At 54.8% G+C, this 23,687-nt stretch overlaps 5 protein-coding genes across 5 annotated transcripts in view; 2 read left to right on the top strand and 3 right to left on the bottom strand.

Moving 5' to 3' along the window:
* The first annotated feature begins 13 nt into the window (after positions 1-13).
* Positions 14-5,691, top strand: TLCD3A (TLC domain containing 3A). Its single transcript, XM_054166905.1, has 5 exons — positions 14-293; positions 826-909; positions 2,912-3,125; positions 3,302-3,397; positions 3,808-5,691. Exons 1-5 carry the CDS (start codon positions 172-174, stop codon positions 4,075-4,077), a joined length of 786 nt encoding a protein of 261 aa, XP_054022880.1. The 5' UTR covers positions 14-171; the 3' UTR covers positions 4,078-5,691.
* Positions 5,692-6,138: 447 nt separating this feature from the next.
* On the bottom strand, positions 6,139-9,566 carry GEMIN4 (gem nuclear organelle associated protein 4). The gene is made up of 2 exons (XM_009903351.2): positions 9,529-9,566; positions 6,139-9,444 (listed from the first exon to the last, which is right to left on the bottom strand). Exons 1-2 carry the CDS (start codon positions 9,536-9,538, stop codon positions 6,245-6,247), a joined length of 3,210 nt encoding a protein of 1,069 aa, XP_009901653.2. The 5' UTR covers positions 9,539-9,566; the 3' UTR covers positions 6,139-6,244.
* A 556-nt stretch (positions 9,567-10,122) lies between these two features.
* Positions 10,123-14,868, bottom strand: GLOD4 (glyoxalase domain containing 4). The gene is made up of 9 exons (XM_054166398.1): positions 14,766-14,868; positions 14,393-14,442; positions 13,542-13,662; positions 12,680-12,824; positions 12,351-12,487; positions 11,941-12,027; positions 11,613-11,726; positions 11,439-11,525; positions 10,123-10,860 (listed from the first exon to the last, which is right to left on the bottom strand). Exons 1-9 carry the CDS (start codon positions 14,853-14,855, stop codon positions 10,795-10,797), a joined length of 897 nt encoding a protein of 298 aa, XP_054022373.1. The 5' UTR covers positions 14,856-14,868; the 3' UTR covers positions 10,123-10,794.
* Positions 14,869-14,913: 45 nt separating this feature from the next.
* Positions 14,914-17,107, top strand: MRM3 (mitochondrial rRNA methyltransferase 3). The gene is made up of 4 exons (XM_054166355.1): positions 14,914-15,194; positions 15,487-15,731; positions 16,134-16,301; positions 16,518-17,107. The coding sequence occupies exons 1-4, from the start codon at positions 14,920-14,922 to the stop codon at positions 17,060-17,062; spliced, it is 1,233 nt and encodes a 410-aa protein (XP_054022330.1). The 5' UTR covers positions 14,914-14,919; the 3' UTR covers positions 17,063-17,107.
* A 1,287-nt stretch (positions 17,108-18,394) lies between these two features.
* Positions 18,395-23,687, bottom strand: part of NXN (nucleoredoxin) — a 52,150-nt gene continuing 46,857 nt past the window's right edge. Inside the window, exons 7-8 of the mRNA XM_054166354.1 lie at positions 21,725-21,849; positions 18,395-19,468 (exon numbers count right to left, since the gene is read on the bottom strand). Coding sequence (XP_054022329.1) covers positions 19,286-19,468; positions 21,725-21,849 — 308 coding nt within the window. The 3' untranslated portion in view covers positions 18,395-19,285. The remainder of the gene's footprint in view (positions 19,469-21,724; positions 21,850-23,687) is intronic.

Here is a 23,687-nt window from a genome sequence, read left to right as displayed (position 1 = left end):
GTTGGGGCGGGGCCTGGCGCCCGGCGGTTCGGGGCGCGTCCCGGCGGCGGGGGCGGCAGAGCCGGGTCGGGCCGAGCAGAGCCAAACCAGCGGGTACCGAGAGGGACCCTCCCGCCGCCCGGCTGCTGTTGACAAGCGGCGGCGGGAGGCAGCTCGGCGACAATCGTCTCCATGTGGCGGACGCTGGCCCTCGCCTCCGCCTTCTTCCCGGGGCTCTTCGTCCTCTGCATCCGGTTACTGCACTGGGCCGCCCCGGGATGGAGCCTCAAGGACCGCATCCTCCTCAGCGGCAGGTACGGGCGGGATCGGCGGGAGGTGGCTCAGGTCGCATCGGGCTGCCAACAGTACCCATCCCGGCGCCCCGGGCGCGGTACTGGGAGCAGGAGCGAGCCGAACGGACTAAGAGCATCAAGCCCCAGAGGGTGGGAGCGGGCACCTCGGAGCCCCGAGCCCAGCTCCGCGAGGGGAGCAAGGACCGGAGGCTGGCACAGCCCCCGAGTATAGGCAGCCCTACGCAGTACCCGTTCGGGGAGTGGGGATGTTTGGGTGCAGCTCTCTGCCTGCGGCAAACGGGGCAGGGTCACTGCTCACCCACGAGAGTGGAAGGGACAAGACCTGGAAACAAACCCCTGCCGTGTCCCCGGATGGCAGCACTGACACAGCCACCCTGGCCACATCCCACGCCATGGCAAGGCTGTTGGGGTGTGCATGGCGTGGGTGTCAAAGTGCTGACAGCTCTCCTGGTGCAACCAAGGCCACCACCAGGATCCCTAGCCTATCAGGGGTGACAGTTGGGGTGACCCATTTCCTCTCTCTCCATTTCAGGTTGGTGTCAACAGTCCAAGCCACGATGGCGACAGTGTCAGGGATCATGGTTGTCCTTAACTGCAAGGATGTGGTTCATGACAGGTAATTCCAACCAAGAGCCCTGCTGCCCTGCAAGGAGCGTGCAGAGGCTGTGCCCATGGACAGCTCACAGCTGAAGTAGTTTATGGCAAAGGCTTGGATGTACAAAGGGGAGAGGACAACCAGTGTCCATGTTCCTCTTTCCTCCCCTTTGGGGGAAGGGTTGGGTAACGTGCTGGCCCTACACACCCTGAAAAGCACTGGACAGACCTAGGGCTGCTCTGCCAGGACAAGGGCCTTCTCCTGAGGATGGCCTGTAACAGGGGACCATAGATGGGCAAAAAGACATCACTTGTAATGGGGTAAGGAGTCTCCTCCAAGGCTGCGAACGAGTAAACCAGACCTAGAGAGACCTGATTTTAGAGGTGCATCACCACCTCTGTGCCAAAGGGCTTCTGAAGGGAGTCCAGAAATGAGAAAATCAGTATGGAGTTTGCTGAGGAGGAAAATCACATCATCTTGTCCTCTGTGCTCAGAGACAAACTGCCCCAGAAGAGGCTCTGGGCAGCAGCAATAGCGCAATCTGGGTCAGAAGCCTTAAAAACAGAGCTATTATCCTGACTACCAGAGACGATTGTAAGAGGGAAGATTGTAATTATGCTGAGCTGGAATTTGATTGTCACACACCAGATCTGAGGGTGATTTTCAGGAGGGCTGCCCTCTCAGTCATTGCAGACATGCCTTTATACACAGGTGTGGAACATCCTACCTTGCTCTGAACAGTGAGACCTATCAGAACCGCTCAGTCCCGTGGAACCTGGGCAGTCTAACGAGTTGCTTTTTTGCTCTGAAATACCACATCTGCTGCACAGAGGGGGCAGGTGCTAAACCCCAGACCCACACAGGGCTGGCAGCCCTCCTTCTCCCCAGAGCTGTGCGCTTGGCCGAGTGGTCTCACCGCCAGCAGCTCAGTGCAAACACTGTGTGGTCAGACCTAGATTCTCTTTGTATCTGGAGGAAATAAGAGCCCAGAGCTCAGCAGGGAAGGCCTCAAGAATGACAGCGAGAGCGAGCGCCAGGAAACACCACAAAGGTCGCAGTAAAATTCGCCAGTTTATTTACATGGGCAGGCAATCATTACATTGCTGGCACCATAATTGCCCTCCAAAGCCCTGGGCAAGTTTAGCAAACACAATAGCTGGTGGCTTCCCCTCCCAGCTTTACATCACTTACGTCTTTCTCTCTGGAAGGGGAATGTGTGAACACCATTTTCCTTCAGATGGCAGGAGAGCAAACGCAGGTTTGTTTGGGCCCCAAGCTACATTTCTTTCAGCAGCACTGTGGGGTGGTTTGGGGCTTTTATTGGTGTGAATTTGCTCACAACTTTTTAAGGAGCTCGGTGTCCCCTCAGAGCTGGGCTGGATTGTGCAACCAGGATTCCAGTGCTTTGGGAACAGGCAGCTGCCTGCAATTATTTCCCAACAGATAAATGTCTCGTGGGGGTTTATTGCTCGTATTAGATACTTGCACTTCACTCTCCAAAGTCCAGGCCAGGCATCTCTAATTAACGCTGAGGCCTCCAAGTGCTTTCCAAATGCTCCCCAGGATCAGCAGCCAGCCAAAGCAGGGTGGCAGACAGGCAGAACATGGTCTTGCAGCTCGTTTCTTACAAAGGATCAGCTCTGCATGTCCCAGGGTTCAGGAGAGGATTACCTGCTGCAAAGATGTAGGATCCTTTGCTGTATCCCGAGCAGTGCTGTGGCCCTAGCTGGCCCAGCAAACATCTGGCCCTAGGGCTAATCAACATCCTCCCATCAGCGCTGTGTTTGTGCTGGGCTGGGCTGAGCTCGGTGCCTGGCACAGCAGCATAGGCAGCACCAAGGAGACGTCCTCCGTGCGTGCCTGGTACCTTTTCTCTGCTGAACCAAATCAAGTTAAACCTCAAAACCTCTCCGCTTCAAAATCTGTTTCCATTCCATGCCCAGAGATTCTCTTCCACCTTCTCAGCCAGCATGAGTTTCTCAGAGCTGTTGTGATGCCTCTGTGTGTGCTGCTCCTCCCCTAGGCACTGGCTAGCCGTGGAGTACATCTGGGTCCTTGTTCCCTACATGACCTATGACATTTATGTCATGTACCTCTGCCACTGGCACAAGAGCCAGGAGAGAGGAGTCGCAGAGAAGAAGCACTCCCTGGCCAGCGTGTGGAACTTCCTTCTGCAGGAGCGGCTGATGGTGACCCACCACCTCTTCATCCTCATCGTGCTCACCCCCATCACCCAGGTAAGGACTGGGTGTGGCTGCAAGGAGCCCTGCATGGCTGCAAGGGCTTGCAGCCATGGTTGTGTCTGGCAATGCATCTCTGCTGATCAGGAGCCCACAGTTCCCTGGAGATGCTAGGTTGGCTCCTGGCCATCTCGGCAGGAGGGCCCCAGGGTCACTACTAGTTTTACTTGCAGCACTTCAGGGGAGAGCTGGGGGACTTCTTCGTGGGCTGCATCTTCATAGCAGAGCTGAGCACTCCTTTTGTATCGCTGGGCAAAATCCTCATGCAGGTAGGTGAGGAGAGAGAGCTGCTCACACCCCTTCCCTGCCCCAGGCTGCCCTTCTCCATCAGCCCTGTTCAAATAGCAGGTGGCCTGGGGGGGTCTCAGAGTGGGACAGTGCTGCCTTTCTCTCAGCCTCCTGTAAGGTTCACATCCATTTTCCTGAGCCGGGGACTGTGTCATGTGCTGGTGCTGCCCTCTCCTGTCTGTACCTCCCCCTGCACCACACTCCCTCCTGCCCCACACACCTGCTTTTCCCCTGCTCTCCTCCGTCTCTTCCTACCTCGCTTTCCTGCCCTTTCCAGAATGCTATCCCATCCAGACCTCCTGGGTGCTTGGATCCGTGCTCCCAGCACGGGCAGTGCCTGAGGAGCGAGCGGGGTGCAGCTCCCCTCACGTTCACCTTCCTCCTTCCCCAGCTCAAAATGCAGGACACCCTCCTGCACAAGGTGAACGGAATCCTCGTCCTGGTGACCTTCTTCCTCTGCCGTATTCTCCTCTTCCCCTTCATGTACGCGGCCTATGGCAGGCAGGTGGGAATCCCTGTTTACATGGTGCCCTTCCGCATCCCCCTGCACTGCAACATCGCCAACGCCTCCCTCATCGCCCCCCAGCTCTACTGGTTCCGGCTCATCTGCCGCAAGGCCGCTCGCCTCTACGGCCGCTCGCCCCCCGACAAGGGCAGATAAGGGCCCGGCCACGGCAGCCTAGCCTGGGGGCTGGAGAACACTCAGCACCCCCCAGCTCTTCAACTTTCACTGTGGGGACCGGCGCGGGAGCAGAGCAGTGGGAGCAGAGCAGTGGAAGCAGAGCGACACCCCCGGGCTGCTTCAGCTGGAAGCGGCCTCGCCACCTCCGCCGCCGTGCCGGGCAGCACCAGCCTGGGCTAGGAAGGCTTCCTTCCCACGCTGCTCCCAGTGCCTTGTGTCCTCCGTGGGAGCTGGAGAAGGAGCAGCCTTAAACACAACATTCCTTCTGGGATCCAGTGCTGCAGCATCGCACTCAAGGTTACATGAGAGGGATTTGTTACACCCCCACTCCACGTCTTTCAGGGCTGACACCTGACACCAGCACAGCGTGGCGTGGAGGTGACGCTGGAGTGTGCCCAGCCCCACGCAGCAGCCCCACACAGCCGTGTGCTGGACCTGCTGCTGTCCCAGCTCACCTCTCTGGCTCCATTTTACAGCCTCCAGCTGAGAGCAGAGCCAGGCCTGGGGGCTGCAGCAGGGTTCTGCACAGCCTGTTCCTGACCTGACTTCCACATCCCAACCATGTTCAGCCTCTTACCTCCTGCTGCTGCTGGGCTCAAACTCATTTACTCCACTTAACCCAAAGGTGCTTTTCACTACAACAGTCTGGTGTCTGTGTCTGACAGTCCCAGGGGAGGATGGCTCCAGTGTCCCCAGCAGGCTAGGGGGGAGAGAAGCTCACACCAGGACAGAAAAATGGTTACACTGTCTTAGAGCAATGCTGGCAGGGCAGAGCACCCATGGCTGAAGGGCAGGATGGGGACAAGAGACTAGATCCTCATCTCACCAACACTCAGATCACTGTGCAGAGCTTTTCCTTGCAGGCAGGAGGACAACTTTCTACCCTGCCTTCTAACCACAGGTGCTTTTTAGCTGCCCTGCACCTTCACAATGGGTATTTAAAATACCTGGTACAGCCTGAGCTCTGGTTCTACACTCCATCCCTCCTGCCCCATGATGAGTTGAGGGAGAGAACTGGGGCAGCGCAGGAGGAACCAGCAAACCGTGGGATGGATGCTCAGCTGTGTCCTTCACCAGCTCAGTCCAGTTACAGCAAAGTGGGTACAGACTTCACACCACAAGGCTCAGAAGCCTTGCAGGTGTGTGCAAGTCAGCCAGCAGCAGTTTGGTTCCTTCCCTGCAGCTCCCACGCTTGCTCCAGGACAGGTACTACACCAGTGTGGCCCCAGCAGCCCCTCGTGCCTGGAGACCTGTGGATACTTTGTGCCTTTGATTCTGTCTAAAACCAAGGGCTCAGCTCTGGCAGACCTGGTTCTTTTGGGTATTGGAACTTCTCCCAGCCACAGCTGTGTTCTGGAAGGAGTAAAGCAACGGGCCTCTTCCAACCCAGGGTTGGGTATTGCACAAACATAACTGTTACACTAACGACCGAGACCAGCTTATGTCCAAAACCGCTTGCAACCCGTTCCAGATGTTTGTATCTCGCTGTTTCCATTGCAAATAACGTGCCTTAGGGATGGACACACACACAGAGCCAAGGAGGCACCTCAGTTTGCACTAACACTGCCCCAGTTACTATCAGGAGACCAATAAAGATTTGAGTCACACCACAGGATGTCTCTCCCACGTGCCATTCGTTTCTGGGTGGAGGGTGTGGACACGCAGGGTTACTGCTGCACCCTCGCCTCTGGGCAGGAGTCACACACATTAATATTTCCAAGGGTTCCTGCCTGTCCTAACTCGCTCAACTTGCTCCCTGGCTGCCTGCAGCACAGGCTGAACCCAGCAACCCGGCCAGGACTAGGAGGGTGCTGGCGGCAGGGGAGCCAGAGGGAGACAATTTCCCTGACACCAGCGGAGGCTGCTGGGCTCTCTGGATAAATCCAGCCTGCCAGCGGGCAAGGCTGGAAGGCACAGGACCAGCAGCTTGGCTCAGAACAGCTGTGTGCACAGCTGGAAAATTAGGCAGCGGTTGTTGCTACCCAACATTACGAGGCCCCTGCTCAGGCTGGATGGAAACACAGCAGGGGGAAAATGAGCTCAGAAAAGAAAAATAGCAAAGGTTTATTAGAGATCTTACAAGTTTCCAAGGTAAGGGCTGTCCTGAGGCAGGGTCAGTGCCCTCCTGTTGTCCAACTCCACCTTCTCAAGCAGGCTCTCCAGCCGAGTGGGCTCCTAGCTTGCCGAGCTTCTGCAGCAGGGTGCTGCGCAGCTCCTTGTCACCCACGTTGTCTGCGATGGACTCCAAGAAGTGTCTCTCGTTGGCTCTCCGCAGCACGTTGCTGGGGGCTGCATCAGCGCTGCTGAACATCTCGTACTGTGAGAGGGTCTCCAACGCCACCACCACCAGCGGCTCACCACACCCCGTGTCTGGCAGCATGGTGGCAACGTGCAGCAGGTGACAGAACATCTGGATGCAGATGAAGGCCACCTCCTGCGTGAAGTTCCTGTCCTCGGCAGACTGCGAGGGGGGCCCTGCGATGCTCTTGACTGAGCCCAGCAGGTCTGTGAGGCTACCACAGTAGAGCTGGACCACGTGGTGCCAAGCCTCTGCCGGCAGCCAGGTGGAACAGCTGGAGCTGCAGAGGAGCTGGAAGCCCCTCAAGAAGAGCACAGAGAGCTGGAGGGAGCAGGCAAAGGGCCGGAGGTTGAGCAGGGGCAGGTACTGCACATACTCCAGCGTGTAGGGCACGTGCAGCACCTGCCTCTGCAGCAGGTTTTCCACCACGTGCATGAGTCTCTTCCATTCACTGTGGCTGCACCAAGGAAGGACCTGTATGAGGGCCACCAGGAAGCCTTTGCTGAAGAGATTCACTTCCTCAGGGTTGTCCACATTGACTTTGAGGAGCGTCAGCATAGTGTCCCTAAGAGCCACGGACACACAGCAGCACTCCATCCATGCCAGGAGCCCGCTGCCCGGCCCGTAGGCTGGCAAAGGCTGGGATGTCCATTCGTCCTCAGGAAGTGTGCAGATCTCAAACAGCGTTGCTGGGACCTCATTCTTGAAGTGGTCTCCATAAAGCTTCTTCAGCCTGAGACCAATGGTCCAGTCCAGGGATGCCACCTTCCTGTGAAGCCAGGCCAGCGACTGCACCCACAGCTCAGGGGAGGGAATGGTTTCTGGCCTTACCACCTCACAGAACTGGCAGAGGATGTTCAGTATCAGGTCTTTGGTCTCCAGTGAAGGGAAGAGCTGGTCCCTGGGCTGATGCCAGTATTTTGTGTAACCATCTAGAAGTTTGCAGAGGCTGAGGAGAAGTGGGAATGGGTGACAGGACTTGATCCAGTGCTCTTCAGAACAGCACTGTATCCCCAAAACCTTATTGAGGATCTGCAGGCTCAGCTCAGTTTGAGCAGAGTTTGACTTCAAATAGGGAAGGACAAAAGCTTTGGTCACCTCTGCAGGTGACACAAGTGGGGTGGCTGAGCTTGGCTGCATGAGAAAGACCAAGAACTCAAGGAACTGCTCCTCTTCCCTCACAGAGGAAAGTCTCCCCCATATTGCTTCTTCCAGACACCTCACCACCAGGCTCCGTGGCCTGTTTGGATCATCACAGGCCTCCAAGAAGTTCAGTGCTGGGAAGGAGCAGAGAATTTGTGCGAGGAACTGGTGTGCTCCTAGGTTGATGACAGCGAGACTGCAAACCTGCTTCACCGTGGCCTCGGGATACAGCAGCATGAGCCTGGCCACAGAAGCCACAGCCCTGGTCAGGCCTTCATCAGACACACTCTTTGTGATCTGGTTGAATGTCACATTCAGGTCCTCCTGGAACCCCTCCATGACAACCTGCAAGCTCAGGGACAGACCTGCTCCACCCCAGGATGTCAGAACACCTGAGATCACTTTGTTTTTGTCAGTTAATGAAAGTTCAGTGTAACACTCCACAATGGCTTTGGTCACTTGCATCTGCAGCTCTCGGGCTTCCTTGTCTTGGTGGGACACAGCAAAGTTCACCAGTGTCTCCAGCAATTTCAGAACTAGCTCTGGTTTCTGGAAGAGGGCTTTGTTTTTCACAAGGCAGTCAACCCAGCCCTTTGAAAAGACCCAGGTCTTGTCAGAAGCAAAAACAGAGCACATCTCCACGTGCCGGTCCAGCTTTTGCTCAATGATTGTCATGGCAACTGAAGGCACAAGGCTGGTGTCCAAATTTTTGCCCTTCACACTGGTGCTGACCTCAAGAAAGTCCTTGGTGACCTGTGTCAGCTCTAACACTGTGTGTGCCTCGTCCTCACCCAGGTCTCTGGTTTCTGAGAAGGAAATCAGGTTCTTCCCAAAGGTGGTAAGAGAGTCCAGGAGCCGGTAGCTCTCAGAGCAGAGCCCCTCAGAGCTGTTCAGGGCACCCTGCAGCTCCTCTCCCCAGGCATGCAACAAGCTGCAGAGAAAACCCAAGCCAACAAAGAACTCCTCATGAGAGAGCTTGGCCACAGACAAGAGGCTCATGCTTCTCTCTGCTTCCTTCACCTTCTCATCCAGCCCACTGTGGTGGAACTGGCTTTCAGTGTCACTGATCCAGAGGCTGACCACAGAGCTGACCTTGTTCAGGTACTCTGTGACTGGGAGGGGGACAACCTCTGCCTCCAGCTCAGTGAATGCAGACAGAAGCTCCACCAGGTTGGCCAAGGCATAGCACTTCATGCGGGGCAGGGTGATGCTCCTGTAGATTTGCTTCAACCCCTCTATCAGGACCATGAGCAGGCTGGTAGCAGCAGGAGGGTCGTTCAGAGAGCCAGGGTCACCCTTGAACCTCTTTGGAGGCTGGAGACCATCATCCAGAGAGGTCTCACAGCCGTGCTGACGTACGAGAGCGCTGAACGCAGAGACCGTTGCATCTTCCTGTCCCTCCTTGTGTTTCATCACCTCCCACCACACGTCCAAGAAGAAGCTGATGTCCGATGAGGACGTTTCGCTGGCCACGTACTCCACCAGGTGCTGCAGCTCGCGGCGGTGCACATCCTGGGGCAGCGCCAGCAGCAGCTGCACGAAGAGCCGGGGTCCGCCGAGGGCTTTAAGCAGCTCGAAGAGGACGGTGTGGTTGACATCGGGGATCATCCTGCCCACGGAGAAGAAGCCATCCTCCTTCCATTCCAGCTCCAGCGAGGGGGCCGGCGGGGCGGGCAGCAGGACTTTAGCCCAGACGATGGCCACGGCCTCCTTCTTCCAGAGGCTGTGCTGCAGCGGCGAAGGGCAGCGGGCGCCGATCTCCCGCAGGGCGTCGGTGATTGGGGGTCCCACGCGTGACCACTCGGCTTTGAGCAGCTCCCGCAGCGGCCGTGGTTGGATCAGGCGGGCGGCTAGCAGGAACCCGCCCTGCAGGATCGCCGTCTCCTCGCACACGCCCCACGGCCCTGCGCGGAGATACCGTTACCTGGGCCCGCTCCCCGCTCCCCTGCCGGGCCCCGCTCCCCGCTCCCCCCACGCCCCGCACTCACCGGGCTCCATGGCGGCGGCGGCGCGCGGCGCGCTCTGACGTCACGCGGCCAGCCCCGTCACAGCGCACAGTGCCCCCTGGCGGCCCGGTGGTGGCAACCGCCTGCCATCCCCCCCGTCCCCGCCCCTGCCCTTCCTGCGGTTAATTAGTAATTCCCCACAATTCAAACGCAAAGCAACCTTCGGCGCCGCGCTGAGGAAGGCAGGTGTTCAGACCGTCCTCCCCAGGCTCTTTTATTTGTGTTAAAGGCGACAATCATCTTGAACTTGAACCAAAGCTCCAACAACGCAATCAACAGTGAGGAATTCTTCCTCTTTAAACTCAGAACATTCACCCCAAGAGCCGACGTGCCCCAGCTGCTGCCTTCACCTGCTTTTCTCTGCAGAACATTTAAGGTTTTCCTCAAGGAACATATCAAACCAGGCAGCATGCCTGACCCACACAATGTTGGCAAGTGCTCCCAGCCCTAATTCCACTAGCAAAAGCTAAGTGACTTCATTCCAACCAAGTACACCCTGAACTGTTACTTCCAAAGGCAATTTCTCAACAAGAGCTAGTCACAAAACCGTGACAGACTTATTCTGAGCCTCCTCAGCAGACAGCACAGCGTTGCTACATGCCCTGAAGCAAGACCCTGGCTCCAGCCTGGAATGTGGAAGGCTCCTCATTTTGGGGTGGAAACCACGATGTCAATAACCCCACTGAGAAAAGCCTGGGAAAAATGTTGGAATTTAAACGTGGTTTGTTCCAGACTAGACTGTCCACATGGTTTAGCAGGATGATTTCTCTGTTCCCAGTAACCAAGCATATGAAATGGCAGCTGAACTGCTCCAGTTCTCCACACACAGCCCTTCCCTTCATCCCAACACCTTGCCACTGACGTGGGACACTTGTGATACAGCCACAGCTGCCTGAAAATCTCTTCTCTGAGCTGCAAAAGCCAGTTAAGAGAACTGGATATTGTAATTAATTTAGCAGCCTCTTTTTCAAGTAGAAGAACAGCAGAGAAATGAGATGTGTTCCTCTTCACTGATGGCCTCCAATTTTGAAGCCTGCTCCTTATTGCAGAACCTGATTTTTCTGAAGGACAACACGAGTTTTGCTTGAAAGGAGACAGCAGCAGCGAGACAAAAGCTTAAAATCAACCAAATCAACCATCATGGAAGCCTGTTACTGGAAAGGGGAATGCAACACATTATTATACAGGGCTGGCATTTTCTCAGATGATAACCAAGGCACGAGGCAGCAGCCCAGACCTTCTCTCCAGCTAAGCAGCAGCCTTCTTCTTTTTCTGAGCAGCAAACCACTTGTCGCTGTTGTCTGCCGCCATGGCCTGCAGAGAGAAGCGTTGCCATGGTCAGAACAGCTAAGCCATCAGATGCCTGGCTGGTCCTTCTCACCAGCCCCCCCACAAACCCACACTGGTCACAAAGACACTTGCTAATTCAGAGGGGAGCTATTCTGATAGATAAAGGGAAACAGACACCAAAAGCTAACGCTGTCTGCTGCGGCAAATCAATAGATGATCTGGCGACACAAGAGCAAAAGAGGATAGTTTGAACACAGCCTGCCCACAGAGCCCCTCTGCCTTGGGCAGATGTCCTTCTGCACTGACACTACTGCAGCTCACAAAGCATTTTCTGTAGTCAATCATACAACAAGACACATCAGCACCTAGCTGCCTCAAGAGCAGGGCTGGGAAACTCTAGCCAGGACACTAAGTGAACTTCAAAAACTGATTTGCTTTCTTTAGCAAGACTGCAAGACTTGCTTCTCAGCAAAACTCCCATGGAGTGAAAATCAGAGTCTACAAGTATCTATAGTAATGAATTGGACTTGATCTTAAAGATTCTTTTCCAACCTCTGTGATTTTATCAGGAAGGAAACAAACGTGCTGACAGCATTACTTACATCATCTAACAGTTTGTCACCGTTAGGGTCCACCTTGGACAGATCTCTGAACGCTTCATCTCCCACAAAACAGATTTCATGGCCATCCTAAACCAAGTTTAAAGGCAGGGAAGTTAGATACATGGCAGAGAGAAATCTGAATCGATTTTAATCACTGTTTCCAATGCTACTCACAGGATCAGCCAAAATAATCACTTGCACTGTGGCTTTGCCAGGTGTGTCCAAGCTAACCAGAGGTGTTAAAATTGTCTGATTCTCCTTTTTCATCAGTGCTTCAATCTTTGACAACTTAGACAGAAGACAAACAAAAATCAATCCCAGGCAAAGCTCAGATGCATTCAGATCATTCTCACAGCTCCCCATTACCCACCACTCCACTGTGAAAAACACCAACAGAGTATCTGCTTGGAATTACTACCTGAGGTATGTTGCTTTTACTAGGAACCAAGTTCCCACTTGTTAGCTCTGGGTAAGGACAGGGGTAAGGGAAAGGTGATGTCACCTCTTCTTTCGCACAGGAGAAGGCAATCCGCCCAAATGCTGTCCCGTGATCCACTGCTCCTCCAACAGACTTCAACTCCAGCTTACACTGAAGGAGACAAACAGAAAACTCGACTTGCAAGGATGCTGCTCTCAGCGCTACATCCACCCCAGCTTCTCAACATGTGGATGACTTCAAAATCACCCATAGACACATCTCCCAACAAGCCAGAATCACCAGAGCAAACCACACCTTGTTGTTGAAAATGCAGTTAAGCGTGCACAAGCTTTAATTAAAATGCACAAAATTAAGCACACAGTTGCTTTAATTATGAGTTGGGGGTTTTAACCCTTCAAGATTTTATTCTCACAAAACAAGAGGCGAGACACAACTCCTCAAGATCAGGACTGGAAAGTTTTCCAAGGACTAACCTGGTTGTCCCCATAGCCCAGCAAAGCCCTTTGTTTTCCCTCATCCGTCTCATATATTTTCATCCCAAGTAAGTCAGACCAGTAGTTAACAGACTTCTGCAGATCAGAGACACCCAAGGTCACCTTCAGCACAGGATCTGCAAGATTGCCATAATTTGAAATCATTAACAAATACACTGTAGTTCTAAACCCAGCTGTACTTTCTTGAGAAGGAAAGTAACAAAGAAACAACAATACCATGCTCTGTTTCAGGAGATGCCAGCGACAAACACAGAACCCATTCTAATACCCCACTGGGCTGAACACCAGTAAGATCCAGTGTGTGTCACCTTGTTTGCCTTGTTCCTTGTCTTCCAAGTAGAACTTGTACCCCCCTGGGGCTTCAGCTTCAAAAACACCAGCTGTTATTTCTTTGAGGGGCCACCCCATCTTCTTTGCATTGCTCACAGCCTGGCTGGACACAAGTGTTATGCCCTGACAAGACAGAACAGAAACACACAGAACTCACAGGGTGGATGGTGTGCAAGTCCTGCCTTTTAATAGTCTGCCTCTAAAAATGACCAGAAACAAATCAGATCACTTTTTATTATTACAGATGGAGCACAGAGTCTCCTGAGAACTGAGTATCTTGCTATTACATAAGCTTAGTCTTATTGTGTATCTCACATATCTTGAGAATGCATTAATTGACCCTTCCTTCACACCAAAGGGAAAATATAAGCAAAAGGAATTTAAAACTCCAGTTCAACACACTGCACAGAAGCAGAAAACCTTGTTCCTAACTGTTCCAGCAGGTTAGGCAGACATCTGTAGCTGCAAGAGGCTGTTCCCTGACACCTGGGGGAAGAATATTAGCTCAAGAGAGACAACAAGGAAACACACACCATGGGTGGGTAGGTGAAACATGAGATCTCACTGACTGTCAGCTGGTAAATAACAAAGGAATATGTAATAACAAATAAGAGAGTGATTTCCTACAGCAACATCCTCCTCAGCTAACCATTCCACATTGGATCTGGCAGCAAACACCGGCAACTGAGCTGGAACATGCTCGGGGAAGCATTTTCTGGGTCCTAAATAGAGCAACACAAAAGCAACTGGTACAACCCCTATGCTGAACAGAATCCTAATCATCCACCCAGAAAAGCTTACCTTCAGAAGAAAGGTTTTGCTGCTAAGTGTGGTACTTACCAGAAAGTCATTGCCCAGGCGATATTCTCCAATACCATAATTGTAAGTCAACTCTGCAACAAAGTGGTTGTCTTCTGGCCCATAGCCCACCATGGTTTTGCTCCATTTTCCATCATAAGGGCTGGAACATCCATATTTAACTGCCATGAGTATTAGCAATAAACATCAAGAGCTGCACATATTACACTTCAAGGAAGAATTGCACCTCCAAAGCAAAGAAATGGTAATCCAGTAATCTCCTGCCAAGCAGGAGCTGTGAAGAACTCTCAAAGCAGCTCAGGACACAGCAGACAGGGACCTTCTCCACTCAGCAGTTTTGACCTTGGGCTATCATTCATGACCATGCAACAAAAATCAGTGCTACCTTTTTTTTCTTAACAGCTCACGTTTTAGGAGCAGAAGTTGCTCATTAGCTGGAATGATATCAGTGCTTCCTTATTGCTAAATAGGAAGAGCATGTGGTTAGAGACCAGATTGCAAGATTTCTGTCCCTTCTGAAGAAAGACAACAGTTATTTGGAGCTACTAGGAGAGATTTTTAACTCAAGATCCCCGATGGCCCTATGTCTGACAATTTACCACAGTAACTGACTGTGTGTCCAGGAAAACTTAGAAATGCTATCACGTTCAGTATCAGTCTGGAGGTGCAATACAGCCACGCCTATGTTTAAATGTAAACATCACACCTACACAAAGAGAGGAATTGCTGATTCTAAGGGAACTGCTAAAAAAACCCAACTCAAATCAGAGTCACCCCTATTTCACCTACAAAATACCACCACAGGGCTGGTCGTGGCTGGCAAAACTTTATGAGGAAGAAAGGCCTGAGGAAGGCACAAAGATGCTACTCACCCGTTGCAGCTGGCCTTGCAGCCCTCCTCGAACTCCTCATGCCTCAGAACCTGAGGAATTGGGCGAGAAGGGGTTGAGCACAGAGGCGCGGCCTTCCTCCTCAGCAGCCGTCTCCAGCCTCAACGGGGCGCTGCCGGGCCCGGAGCAGAAGAGCTTAAATCGGAGGCGCCGGAGGCGTTGACAGTCACCGGGGCCGCACCCCGGGAGGCGGAGAAGCGCCTGATCGTCTTTCAGGGCCAGACCAGAATCTCGGGGGGGGGGCCTCAGTGAGTGACAATGACAGAGACGGTGACGGTGACCGCGACCCCAGCCCCCGCCCCGCGCCCTCCCCTCAAGCCCGGCCCGGCCCCGCCCGCCCCGCGCTCGCGCTCACGCTCATGCCCAGCAGCTCGCGGTAGAAGCGCGCGGTCCGGCCGCGGTCCGCCACTTTGAAGACGAAGTGCAGCGCGCGCCGGGCCCCCATCGCGGCGGAGTGGTGACGTCACTGCGGCGCGACGCCCGCCTGGCGGAAGTGACGGCAAACGAAGATGGCAGCGCTGGGCAGAATGGCGCCCAAGCTGGGCTGCTCGTTGCTATGGCCCAGTGGTATGAGGAGGGCGGAGGTGGGACGGCGAGGGGTGCGGGCATTGCGGCGGAGCCCTGTAAGGGTGTTGCCGCCGCAGAAAGAGAAGAGAGCAACGGCGGCGGAAGAGCAGAAAAGCCCCCGGGAGCCGCCCCCTCCGCCACAGCCAGCAGTGGAGCGGAGGCCGGCTGGGCCTGGGCTGTGGTACGAGAAGGCGTCGCCCGGTGACAAGAGACTGGGGTGAGGCGAAGCTCGCGGGCATCGTCGCTGTGGGAGGGATCTCGTCCTGGGGCGCGCTGTGGGACTGGGCAGGGGGAGGGTTCCTCTGAACTGCCCCTGATCAGGCGCTGCCATGTGTGCAAACTGAGGCAGATCCTGACATTTTGGGACTCTGGGTAGAGACTGATACTGCGGAGCCAGTTACAGCCGGCGAAAAGATACCTGGGGGACTTCCAAGCGGAGCTGTCAGTGTCCCAGTAAAGTTTTCATTCAGACTGATGGATGTCACTCTCTCTGTTTAACTTCTCCACAGAAAAGTGGTGACTATTGCCAAGTCGAAGAAGTTTAGGGATCATCATGGGAAGGTTCTGCTGGAAGGCCATCGCCTGATCAGGGATGCCCTAGAGGCAGGAGCTGTGCCTCGGATACTCTTCTTCAGCACCCTGGGGCACCTGAAGGAGCTGCCTGAGACAGAGCTAAAACGAGCCAGCTTAGTCAAGGTGAAATTTGAGGACATTAAGAACTGGTCTGACCTCATAACTCCTCAAGGGCTTATAGGTAAGTTGCCTTAGAATCTGCCATAACATTGCTCAAAGAGAAACTTATCTTACTATAAGTGGATAATAACTCTTCATAACCTTGCCCTGGACATCCTGGCAATGTTTGAAGAATGGCAGAATTTGAGAGAATGCCTTTTTCTTTGGTCTGCTGCAGTAGCTGATAAAGTGGCTCCTCCAGTGCACTGAAGAGGGTAATACCCATTTTTAACAGCACATGGCTCCAGCTCTGCTGGGAAAAAGTAGTTCTTGTCAAGTGACAAACTCCTCTCAAACCTCTGACTGTTGCTTTTCTTTATGCTTTCTCCAGCACCTCTTTAGTGAAATTTGGGCCAACTAAAGGAAATAACTCTCTCCTTGGGTTATGTTAGTCAGAAGCCTGTAAGCTCTTTTGTCTCCTCAGGGATCTTTTCCAAGCCTGACCATGCCAAGATGTCTTACCCTGCTGCTCAGCTGGCCAACTCCTTACCACTGCTCCTCATTTGTGACAACATCCGAGATCCAGGAAACCTGGGGACTATTCTGAGATCTGCAGCAGGAGCAGGCTGTGAGAAAGTGCTGCTCACCAAAGGTAAGAGCCTGTTCCTGGGGGAAAAATGCTTAGTTTGAGTAATTTTGGGGCATAGTTTGAGTAATGTGGGGGGTAAGAGAGGGAATAAGAAGTGCTTGAAGATGTTTACAAGCAGTGTCCAGCACAGACACAGTTTGCTGCAGGAGACAGTGGCTACTGAGTCCCATCTTTGTGGGAGCTGCTGCAGTGTCACTGTTTTTCCTGCTTCTGTCTCAGGCTGTGTGGATCCATGGGAGCCAAAGGTGCTCCGAGCAGGCATGGGGGCTCACTTCCGTCTGCCCATCATCGCCGACCTGGACTGGGAATCTGTTCCCAGCAACCTTCCTGCTGCCATCCAGGTCTGTGTGGCTGACAATAAAGACCCAGGCGCTCGGGCTGAGACCACGTCCGTGCTGACGGGATCTTCCAGGGCTGGCCCTGCTCCTCTGAGATCCAAACCTAAGGCTGCTCCTGAGCATGAGGATGAAGAGGGAGCAGAAGGTGTCTGCATCCCAGAGCTGGCTGTGCAGTATTACCATGAGAACTGGACACAAGCTCCAGTGGCAGTGGTGATCGGAGGAGAAACCCACGGCCTGAGTCTGGATGCGCTTCAACTGGCAGCCAGCACGGGAGGGAAGAGGTTGGTCATTCCCATGGTGCCAGGCATGGACAGCTTGAACTCTGCAATGGCTGCTGCCATCGTGCTGTTTGAAGGGAAGAGACAGTTGCTGCAGAGGCACAAGCAGGAAGATGAGAGGCAGCCCTTCCCTGTAGTGGGCTGAACTGCTGAGGTCAGGTGCTGAAGCAACATCTCTCCCGTTTGGCATGTGTAGCCCTAATAAAAGTGAATGGGCAGCAAAGCGCTCGGGCGGTGCTGGCGCCGTGCCTGGCCGACTCCAGGACAGCCTGCAGGCACTGTGGCCGCAGGGTGATGCTAGTGAGAAGGGAAAGGCTGGCGGCTGGGGTGGGAGCCCTCCCCTCGGCAGCTAGTGCCCCGCTGCCTGGCTTTTTCCACCCCTGCTGTTGGCAGCTCTTGGCAGGGCCCCTCCAGGCCCACCTGCCAGATCTGAGGGGGTCTGGGATCACTTGCTGTGGGGTCAGGGCACAGCTGCTGCAGCAGCTTTTGTGCCGGCAGGGCCGGGATGCTGCTGACAGCGTCCTTCCTCTCACAGCCTCGGGCTGTGTGGTCTGGCTGCTGCTCTGTGGTTTGGGGAGGTCAGAAAGGCCAAAGAGCAGCCACCTGAGTGGATCCTGTCCTGTGCTGTCCCAAAGCTTTGTGGCCACGGGTTGAGAGAGCCGATTCTGTTGCTCTAGTGAGGCCCCATCTGCAGTGCTGGGTCCAGCTTTGGAGTCCTCAGCACGGGGAGACGTGGACCTGGTCCAAAGGAGGCCACACCAATTATCTGAGGGCTGGAACCCCTCTGCTGTGAGGGTAGGCTGAGAGTTGGGGCTGGAGAAAGATTCCAGGGAGACCTTACCACAGCCTTTCAGTACTTAAAAGGTGCTGATAAGATGGGAACAAGACTTTGTCAGGGCCTGTTGTGATAGGACAAGGGTGAGGGTTTTAAGCTAAAAGAGGGAGATTTAGAATCAAGTTAAGGGAGACTTTTTTTGATTATTTCTTTTTTACAGTGAGAGTGGTGATATGATGGCCCAGGTCAGGTTGGATGGAGCTGTGTGGAACCTCCTCTAGCTGCAGAGGTCCCTGTTCACTAGTTGAACTAGACTGAGCTTCCCACCTAAATCACTGTACAATCCCTGCCTGGGGCAGAAGGCCTGCACTGGACCACTCTGGCTCCAGAACTAGCAAGGCACAAGCTGGTGATTCCACTAGCCAGGGGTAAAACACACCACCCTGAATCAGCCACCAGGGGCTCTGGCACCAACACCTACCGGGAGGGCCTGCTAGGGAGACTCCTCCTCCTGCCCAGGCTCCCTCTCCCCAGGAGAGACACGCAGCAATGGGCACCCTGGGGGCCGAGGTTGTTATAAGGCTTTTATTACAAAGTTCCAATCACCATGTACAGTTTTTACAATGTCACTGTTGGGGGCTTGGCTGTGCTGTGGGGGTCAGAAAGGGATTTTCCCCTTTTTTTCTTTTTGTTGGGATTTTTTTGGTTGTTTTTTAAAGAACAGCACCATTAACTTCGGGGTTGAGACACACCTACGAAAACCAGCTCAATCAACTAACATAGAAGAGAGGACAAGTCATACCAGAAAGAGGGGGCAAAGGGGATGGGGGGGAGGGGAATCACAAAGGAGAGATGAGAGAGGTGAGGGCAGCCTGGTGGTGGTTGTCCTGGCTCAGAGAGGGAAGGAGGGAAGGAGTGAGAGAGGGAACACCCATCTGACGCAGGCGGGTACACCCTGACATGCACAGCCAGCACCACCTAAGGCTGTCAGTGCTTGGAGTGGGAGGTGGGAAACCCACCTGGAAAGGTCTCAGCCCCAGGAGGAAGAGTTTGGCTGCACCACGGCGCAGAGTCTTTCAGAGGTTGTCAGCAGTTAAGACTTTGTCTTGGCCTCGCCGGGGCACTCGTGTGGAAGGGACGGGCCAGAGGTGAAAGGGACATAGTTTCCTTATTGCTTCCTTGAAGTCATTTAGTCAGCAGGGGTGGTAGGAAGGGAAAGAAGCAGGGGGGAGGAGGAGAAGAAAAGAGCCCCAAGAACCCCATCCACTGCCTGATGCATATGTTGGGAAGAACACCATGCAAAAAGGTTTGCCTGCTAGCTAGTGCCGTGTATAAAATAACGATAGGGGAACAGTTCTGGCCTGGTTATTAGAGAATATATCACCATGAAGCACAAGCGAAGTCTCCACACGCCAACAACTCCCTGCTGAAAGTGCATCTCAAGGAGTTTGCCTAGGAGAAGGATTCACTGTGTAAAACAAGGCACCACAAGAAGGTTGGATACTGGGTTGGGCGTGAGGACACGCTGGAGAATCCACGAGCGGCGGAAGAGAGACCTAGGTTTAAATAACGTCTGTGGGTGCAGAAGCTCCCTTAGATGGGCTCAGGTTTTAGCTTGTCTGCTAGAAAGTCGCTGACAAAGGCTTCCACAATCTCAGGTGTGATCTCCTCCACATCCATCACGTACTTGGCCCGGGCAGACATGTCCAGGATGGTGAGCAGGGGCGCAGCCTCGGGCAGGTTGGTGTAATCCCTCAAGGAGTCGGTCATGTCGTCCTGGGGGCCACAATGAGAGAGAAAAGAGGAGCTATTGTGACCCAGGACAGCCAGGAGCAGTTTGCCACTTCAAATACTACAGACCAGCCCACAAGTACCTCCTGAGCACTTAGGCCTTGCACCAGTGCTGCAGGACCACGAGCTCAGCCGGCAGCACCATCCCTGCTGCCCGCTCTCCTGTGCTTTGTGTCAAAACCAAAGCAGGCTGATTTATCCTGGGCTGGGATGGAACCACACACTCCTCCAATCCTTCCCACACAGGGCACAGCTCCCAGCACCACCAGACTCACCCATCACCCCAGAACCTCTGGGGCAGGAGTATTTTTGGCATCTGTAGCTCGGGGGCTGGGAGCAAGTGCTCACTGCAGTGCCACAGCCATATGAGAGACAGATGCAGAGGGGACCCAGGTGCATGTCTGGAGCAACCAGAAAACAGGAATGGGACAAGGACCTGTGCTTTGTACCAATGCCAAGACCCGACCAAGTGCCCAAGGGCACACACACAAGCCACAGGGCTCCCTAGCAGCAGGCTGCTTGCAGGGCTGCCCTCTCTTCGGCCAGGCACAGCCCCAGGGCAAAGGGGAAGGCCAAATTTGTCTCTGCCAAGGCTGCGCAGCACAAGGCCAGCGCTGGGGCAGTTCCTGTCGCCGCCAAGCCCGCAAGGTGCGGCAGCCGCGGCAGGGCGTTCCCGCCAGCCGCTCTCCGCGGGCAGGAGCGGGAATCGACCGCTCTGGTTGGCGGCCGGTGGCTCTGCGGCGTGTGGCGGCAGCTGGCAGGGTACCTCCTGTCGCACCTCCCCTTCCATTGCAGAGGTTTCTGGCGCAGCTGGACCACGTGGCTGGGAAGGGCGAGCGGGGCTGGGCCCAGCGCCTCGGGGCTGGGGTGCTCGGCTGCCCCCCACCCTTCCCACCTCCCAGCCCAGGTGTCGGGAAGCCTCATTCTTTATCTCATGGCCACAAAGGGACCAAAACCCCCATTTTAATCAATGCAAAACCGACCCAGACGGCGCTGGGAGAGGAATGGGAGGCGCCTGCTCCGGCCGTGGCCAGGCTGCTTTGTGCGTGGGGGCCGGCAGAGCCCCGGGGCCAGTGCTCCCAGCTATTGAGGTGATGGATGAATGGGACGTGCTGGACGCTCCCCATTCTTCGGCCCGGCTGCCACAGGGCCGTCGGGAGCCGGATGAATAGCAGCAATGTTTCAGCTACAGCCGGCGAGCGCGAGGGAAACGCTTCGCAGGCTCTGGGGGAGGGGGGCAGGTCCTTGGACCCTCCCAAAATAGCCTTTCCAACAAGGGGCTTATTGAGGGGTGCGGGGCTGAGCTGGGATGCTCAGAGACTCGTTACGGCACTGGGAGTGGGAGCGCCTTCCCGGAGGGGGCCAAGGGGGCAGGGGGAGGCAGGGGTGGGGGGCAGGGTGCGGCAGTGGGGACCCTTTTGTGCGCAGGGCAGCTCCGAGGGCCCTGCTCACGGCACACTGCGGCTGTGACGTGAGCCTGGAGGGACAGAGCAGGCGCAGGGTGCACAGCGGCTGCCACCTGCCCAGAACCTGAGCAGCACCTCGGAGGGGAACTGCAGGCCTGGGTGGGGGCCAGGAGTTTCCTTGACCCTTACACAAACCCTTTACCATTTTCAAGTCTGTCTGCACAGTGGAAACGGAGGTCAGAAGCCCCTTTTTACTATTTTCCTTCAGCAAATGCCTGGCTCCGAGCACTGGAGCCCACACATGCCCCAGATACCATCTCAGCCACCAACAGCGTGGCAGCTCAGGAACAGCCCTCACTTCGCAGAGGAGTAGGCAAACTCTCCAGTGAGGCACCCAGCTGAGCCTCAGGGTGGGACAGAGTGAAGCTGGTACCCTCATGCTGTGGTTGGCACTGAGAGCACAACTCTGTGCCACCCTGCTGCTTACACCAAGCAGCCCCTGCCCATTCCCAAGAGTGGTTTTGTCTGACATCACCCACACAGAAAAAAGCCCATTCTGTGGGATTGGAACTGCCTCCCACAAGCACCCCTTAGGGAAGGGGCTGGAGCACCAGTCCCTGCCCTCCTCCCAGCATGGGAAGAGAGATTACTACCCAGCCACAAGAGCAGAGGACTGAGCCAAGGACTTGTATGGGTTTGCTCCACAGTCCCTGCCTAGCTGCAGTAGCTTTATCCTTCAGCTTACCCATTTGAAAGGTGGAGCAGCAGGACCCAGCCCAGCTCAGAGCTCACACAAAGACTCTGCAGGATACAGCTCTGCGCTCTCCTTGCTTACCTCGCCTGCCACGAAGAAGAGCAGCGGTGCCTCCTCCTCTTTGGCTTTGTACTTGGCAATGATTTTTTCAGCTATGGGCTGAATCAGTTGTTTCGCTGCCTCTGACTCTCCATCATCCTCTGAATCTGCAGGGCACAGAGGTGGAGAGGCAAGACAAAAGAGGAAGGCAGAAAGGAGGTTAGGATCAAATGGATGCAAACCGGCTGGGTGCTGGCAGCTCTGTCCCACAGCACCACAAACCAGAGCCCGGATGTGCAGCACAAACTTCAAAGCTGTGTGGCTCTGTAGCAATTAGGGAGCAGATGAAATGTGCTTTTCATGTGAGACAGAGAAAACATGTAACAGGAGAGCAGCTCCTGCTCCCCAAATACTCCACCGCTCGCTCCCCTGGTGCCGCGGCGGAAGCGCAGGGACAAACAGGCGCAAAAAAAAAGCCTCTCTGCAGTTTGAGAAGCAGCAGCAGCATGTTTTGAAGATCTGAGGCTGCCTGCCACCCCTGCCCGCCACCCACCATCCCTCCACCTTGGGACGGCTGCTCGGCAGCTTTTCTGCTCCAGTCTCCACAGCAGCAACGCTGTGAAGGCAGCTTTGATTTGACAGAGTAGAGCAGAAAGAGATGGCAACATCAATCACACGGCAGCCACCACTGAGGCTCCAATACTGAGCTGGAAAGAGGAGAGACTGCGTCCTTGAGCTGCACCGAGACCAAACCATCTCGATGCAGGGACAACTTTTAGCATTTTGGGGGCAAAAAAAAAAAGAAAAAAGAAAGGTGGCAGAAGAGAGGCTCCTGGTGTCCTCTGCTCTCCTGGTCACATGCAGCTCTCGTGGTCCCTGATGAAACCACCCGACACAACCAGTCCAGCCTCCAGCTGGGACTGCCCAATGCCTGTGCCCCAAGCACTCTCTGCCCTTGCTCCTCACATCCCTATCCTCCTCTCTGGCTTCTCCAATCACATCAGGGGATGCCAGAAACACTGCACACTGGATTTCAGGGGCTGTCCTGCACGTGTAGCAGTGATAAACACAGAGTTGTGGGGTGTCTGCAGGGACCGATTCCTCTACACACAACAGCTGCTGGCAGCACTCCAGGCAGCCCTGCACACTTTGGCTAACCCAGCCCTAAACTCTCCAGGGTGGACGTGGAGTGGTCAGGATTAATTCACAACTGGCTCATGCTAAGCTTAACTTCCCTTGAGAGTGCTGCTGCCTGCACAGCACAAGCACCAGTCTGCTCTGGGTGGGATCCCAGCAGGACCTAGGCTGGCCAGGAGCTCCTATCCCTAGTGTTTGCCTTGGTGCAGCACCAGCTTCTCCTCCCCAGCACATCACCAGCAGATTTCAGTGAGGCTGCACATCCCCTCAGCACCAAGTGACAGCCCCAGGCCAGAGAACACTCTATAGCAAGGTGATAGAAAAACTTTGCTCAGAGCAAGATAAAAATAACTCTTCCAGAGGCCTGCAAGCGCTGGCCCCAATCAATCACGCTGGGCCTGGCCAGCCAGTCCTCCCCACACCAGCAGTGTGCTTTTGGCTCTGTGCTCACATCCCCTGCTGGGCTCTGCTGAATAAATAATCAGGGTCAAAAGGAAATCTGAAAGGGAAGAAGAGAAAGAGTGAGAGCCACGTTATCAGGGCTGCAGAGAAGGGTGTGCTGCTCACAAAGGGTGTGTAAGGAAGCCGGAGATGAGCCCTACCCTGAGCCAGGCCCCCTGCACAACCCTGCTTTGGGTCAAGAAGGGCTTGTTCAGCAAACCTGACCTAAAACTCCACAGAGTGCTCATGGGACAGGCACACTCTGAGAAGGGCTCAGCCTGCAGTGCAGCTCATCCCAGCCACAGCCTTCACCTCACTGAGCTGTCTGTTGCTGGCAGGGAAGCACGAGGAGGAAGGAGTCAGCTGTGCTCCAGGTGAGCTCTGGGGCTGTTCCAACTGCAGGGCAGCTTCTTGTGTGGGTTAGCAG

Source organism: Dryobates pubescens, chromosome 13 (assembly GCF_014839835.1).
Source record: "Dryobates pubescens isolate bDryPub1 chromosome 13, bDryPub1.pri, whole genome shotgun sequence".
Classification (NCBI taxonomy): domain Eukaryota; kingdom Metazoa; phylum Chordata; class Aves; order Piciformes; family Picidae; genus Dryobates; species Dryobates pubescens.
The sequence above is the reverse complement of the archived record's forward strand: the minus strand, read 5'-3'. Positions and strand labels throughout refer to the sequence as shown.

Excerpts from the sequence above, each read along its gene's own strand:
- TLCD3A (XM_054166905.1), top strand. The coding sequence starts at position 172 with ATGTGGCGGACGCTGGCCCTCGCCTCCGCCTTCTTCCCGGGGCTCTTC. Across the intron at positions 294-825 it reads CGCATCCTCCTCAGCGGCAG|GTTGGTGTCAACAGTCCAAG; the intron begins GTACGGGCGGGA and ends TCTCCATTTCAG. Across the intron at positions 3,398-3,807 it reads TGGGCAAAATCCTCATGCAG|CTCAAAATGCAGGACACCCT; the intron begins GTAGGTGAGGAG and ends CTCCTTCCCCAG.
- GLOD4 (XM_054166398.1), bottom strand. The coding sequence starts at position 14,855 with ATGGGGGCCCGGCGCGCGCTGCACTTCGTCTTCAAAGTGGCGGACCGC. Across the intron at positions 12,028-12,350 it reads TGGGCTATGGGGACAACCAG|TGTAAGCTGGAGTTGAAGTC; the intron begins GTTAGTCCTTGG and ends TGTCTCCTTCAG. Across the intron at positions 11,526-11,612 it reads TGATTATTTTGGCTGATCCT|GATGGCCATGAAATCTGTTT; the intron begins GTGAGTAGCATT and ends AACTTGGTTTAG.
- MRM3 (XM_054166355.1), top strand. The coding sequence starts at position 14,920 with ATGGCAGCGCTGGGCAGAATGGCGCCCAAGCTGGGCTGCTCGTTGCTA. Across the intron at positions 15,195-15,486 it reads CCCGGTGACAAGAGACTGGG|AAAAGTGGTGACTATTGCCA; the intron begins GTGAGGCGAAGC and ends ACTTCTCCACAG. Across the intron at positions 15,732-16,133 it reads AACTCCTCAAGGGCTTATAG|GGATCTTTTCCAAGCCTGAC; the intron begins GTAAGTTGCCTT and ends TTGTCTCCTCAG.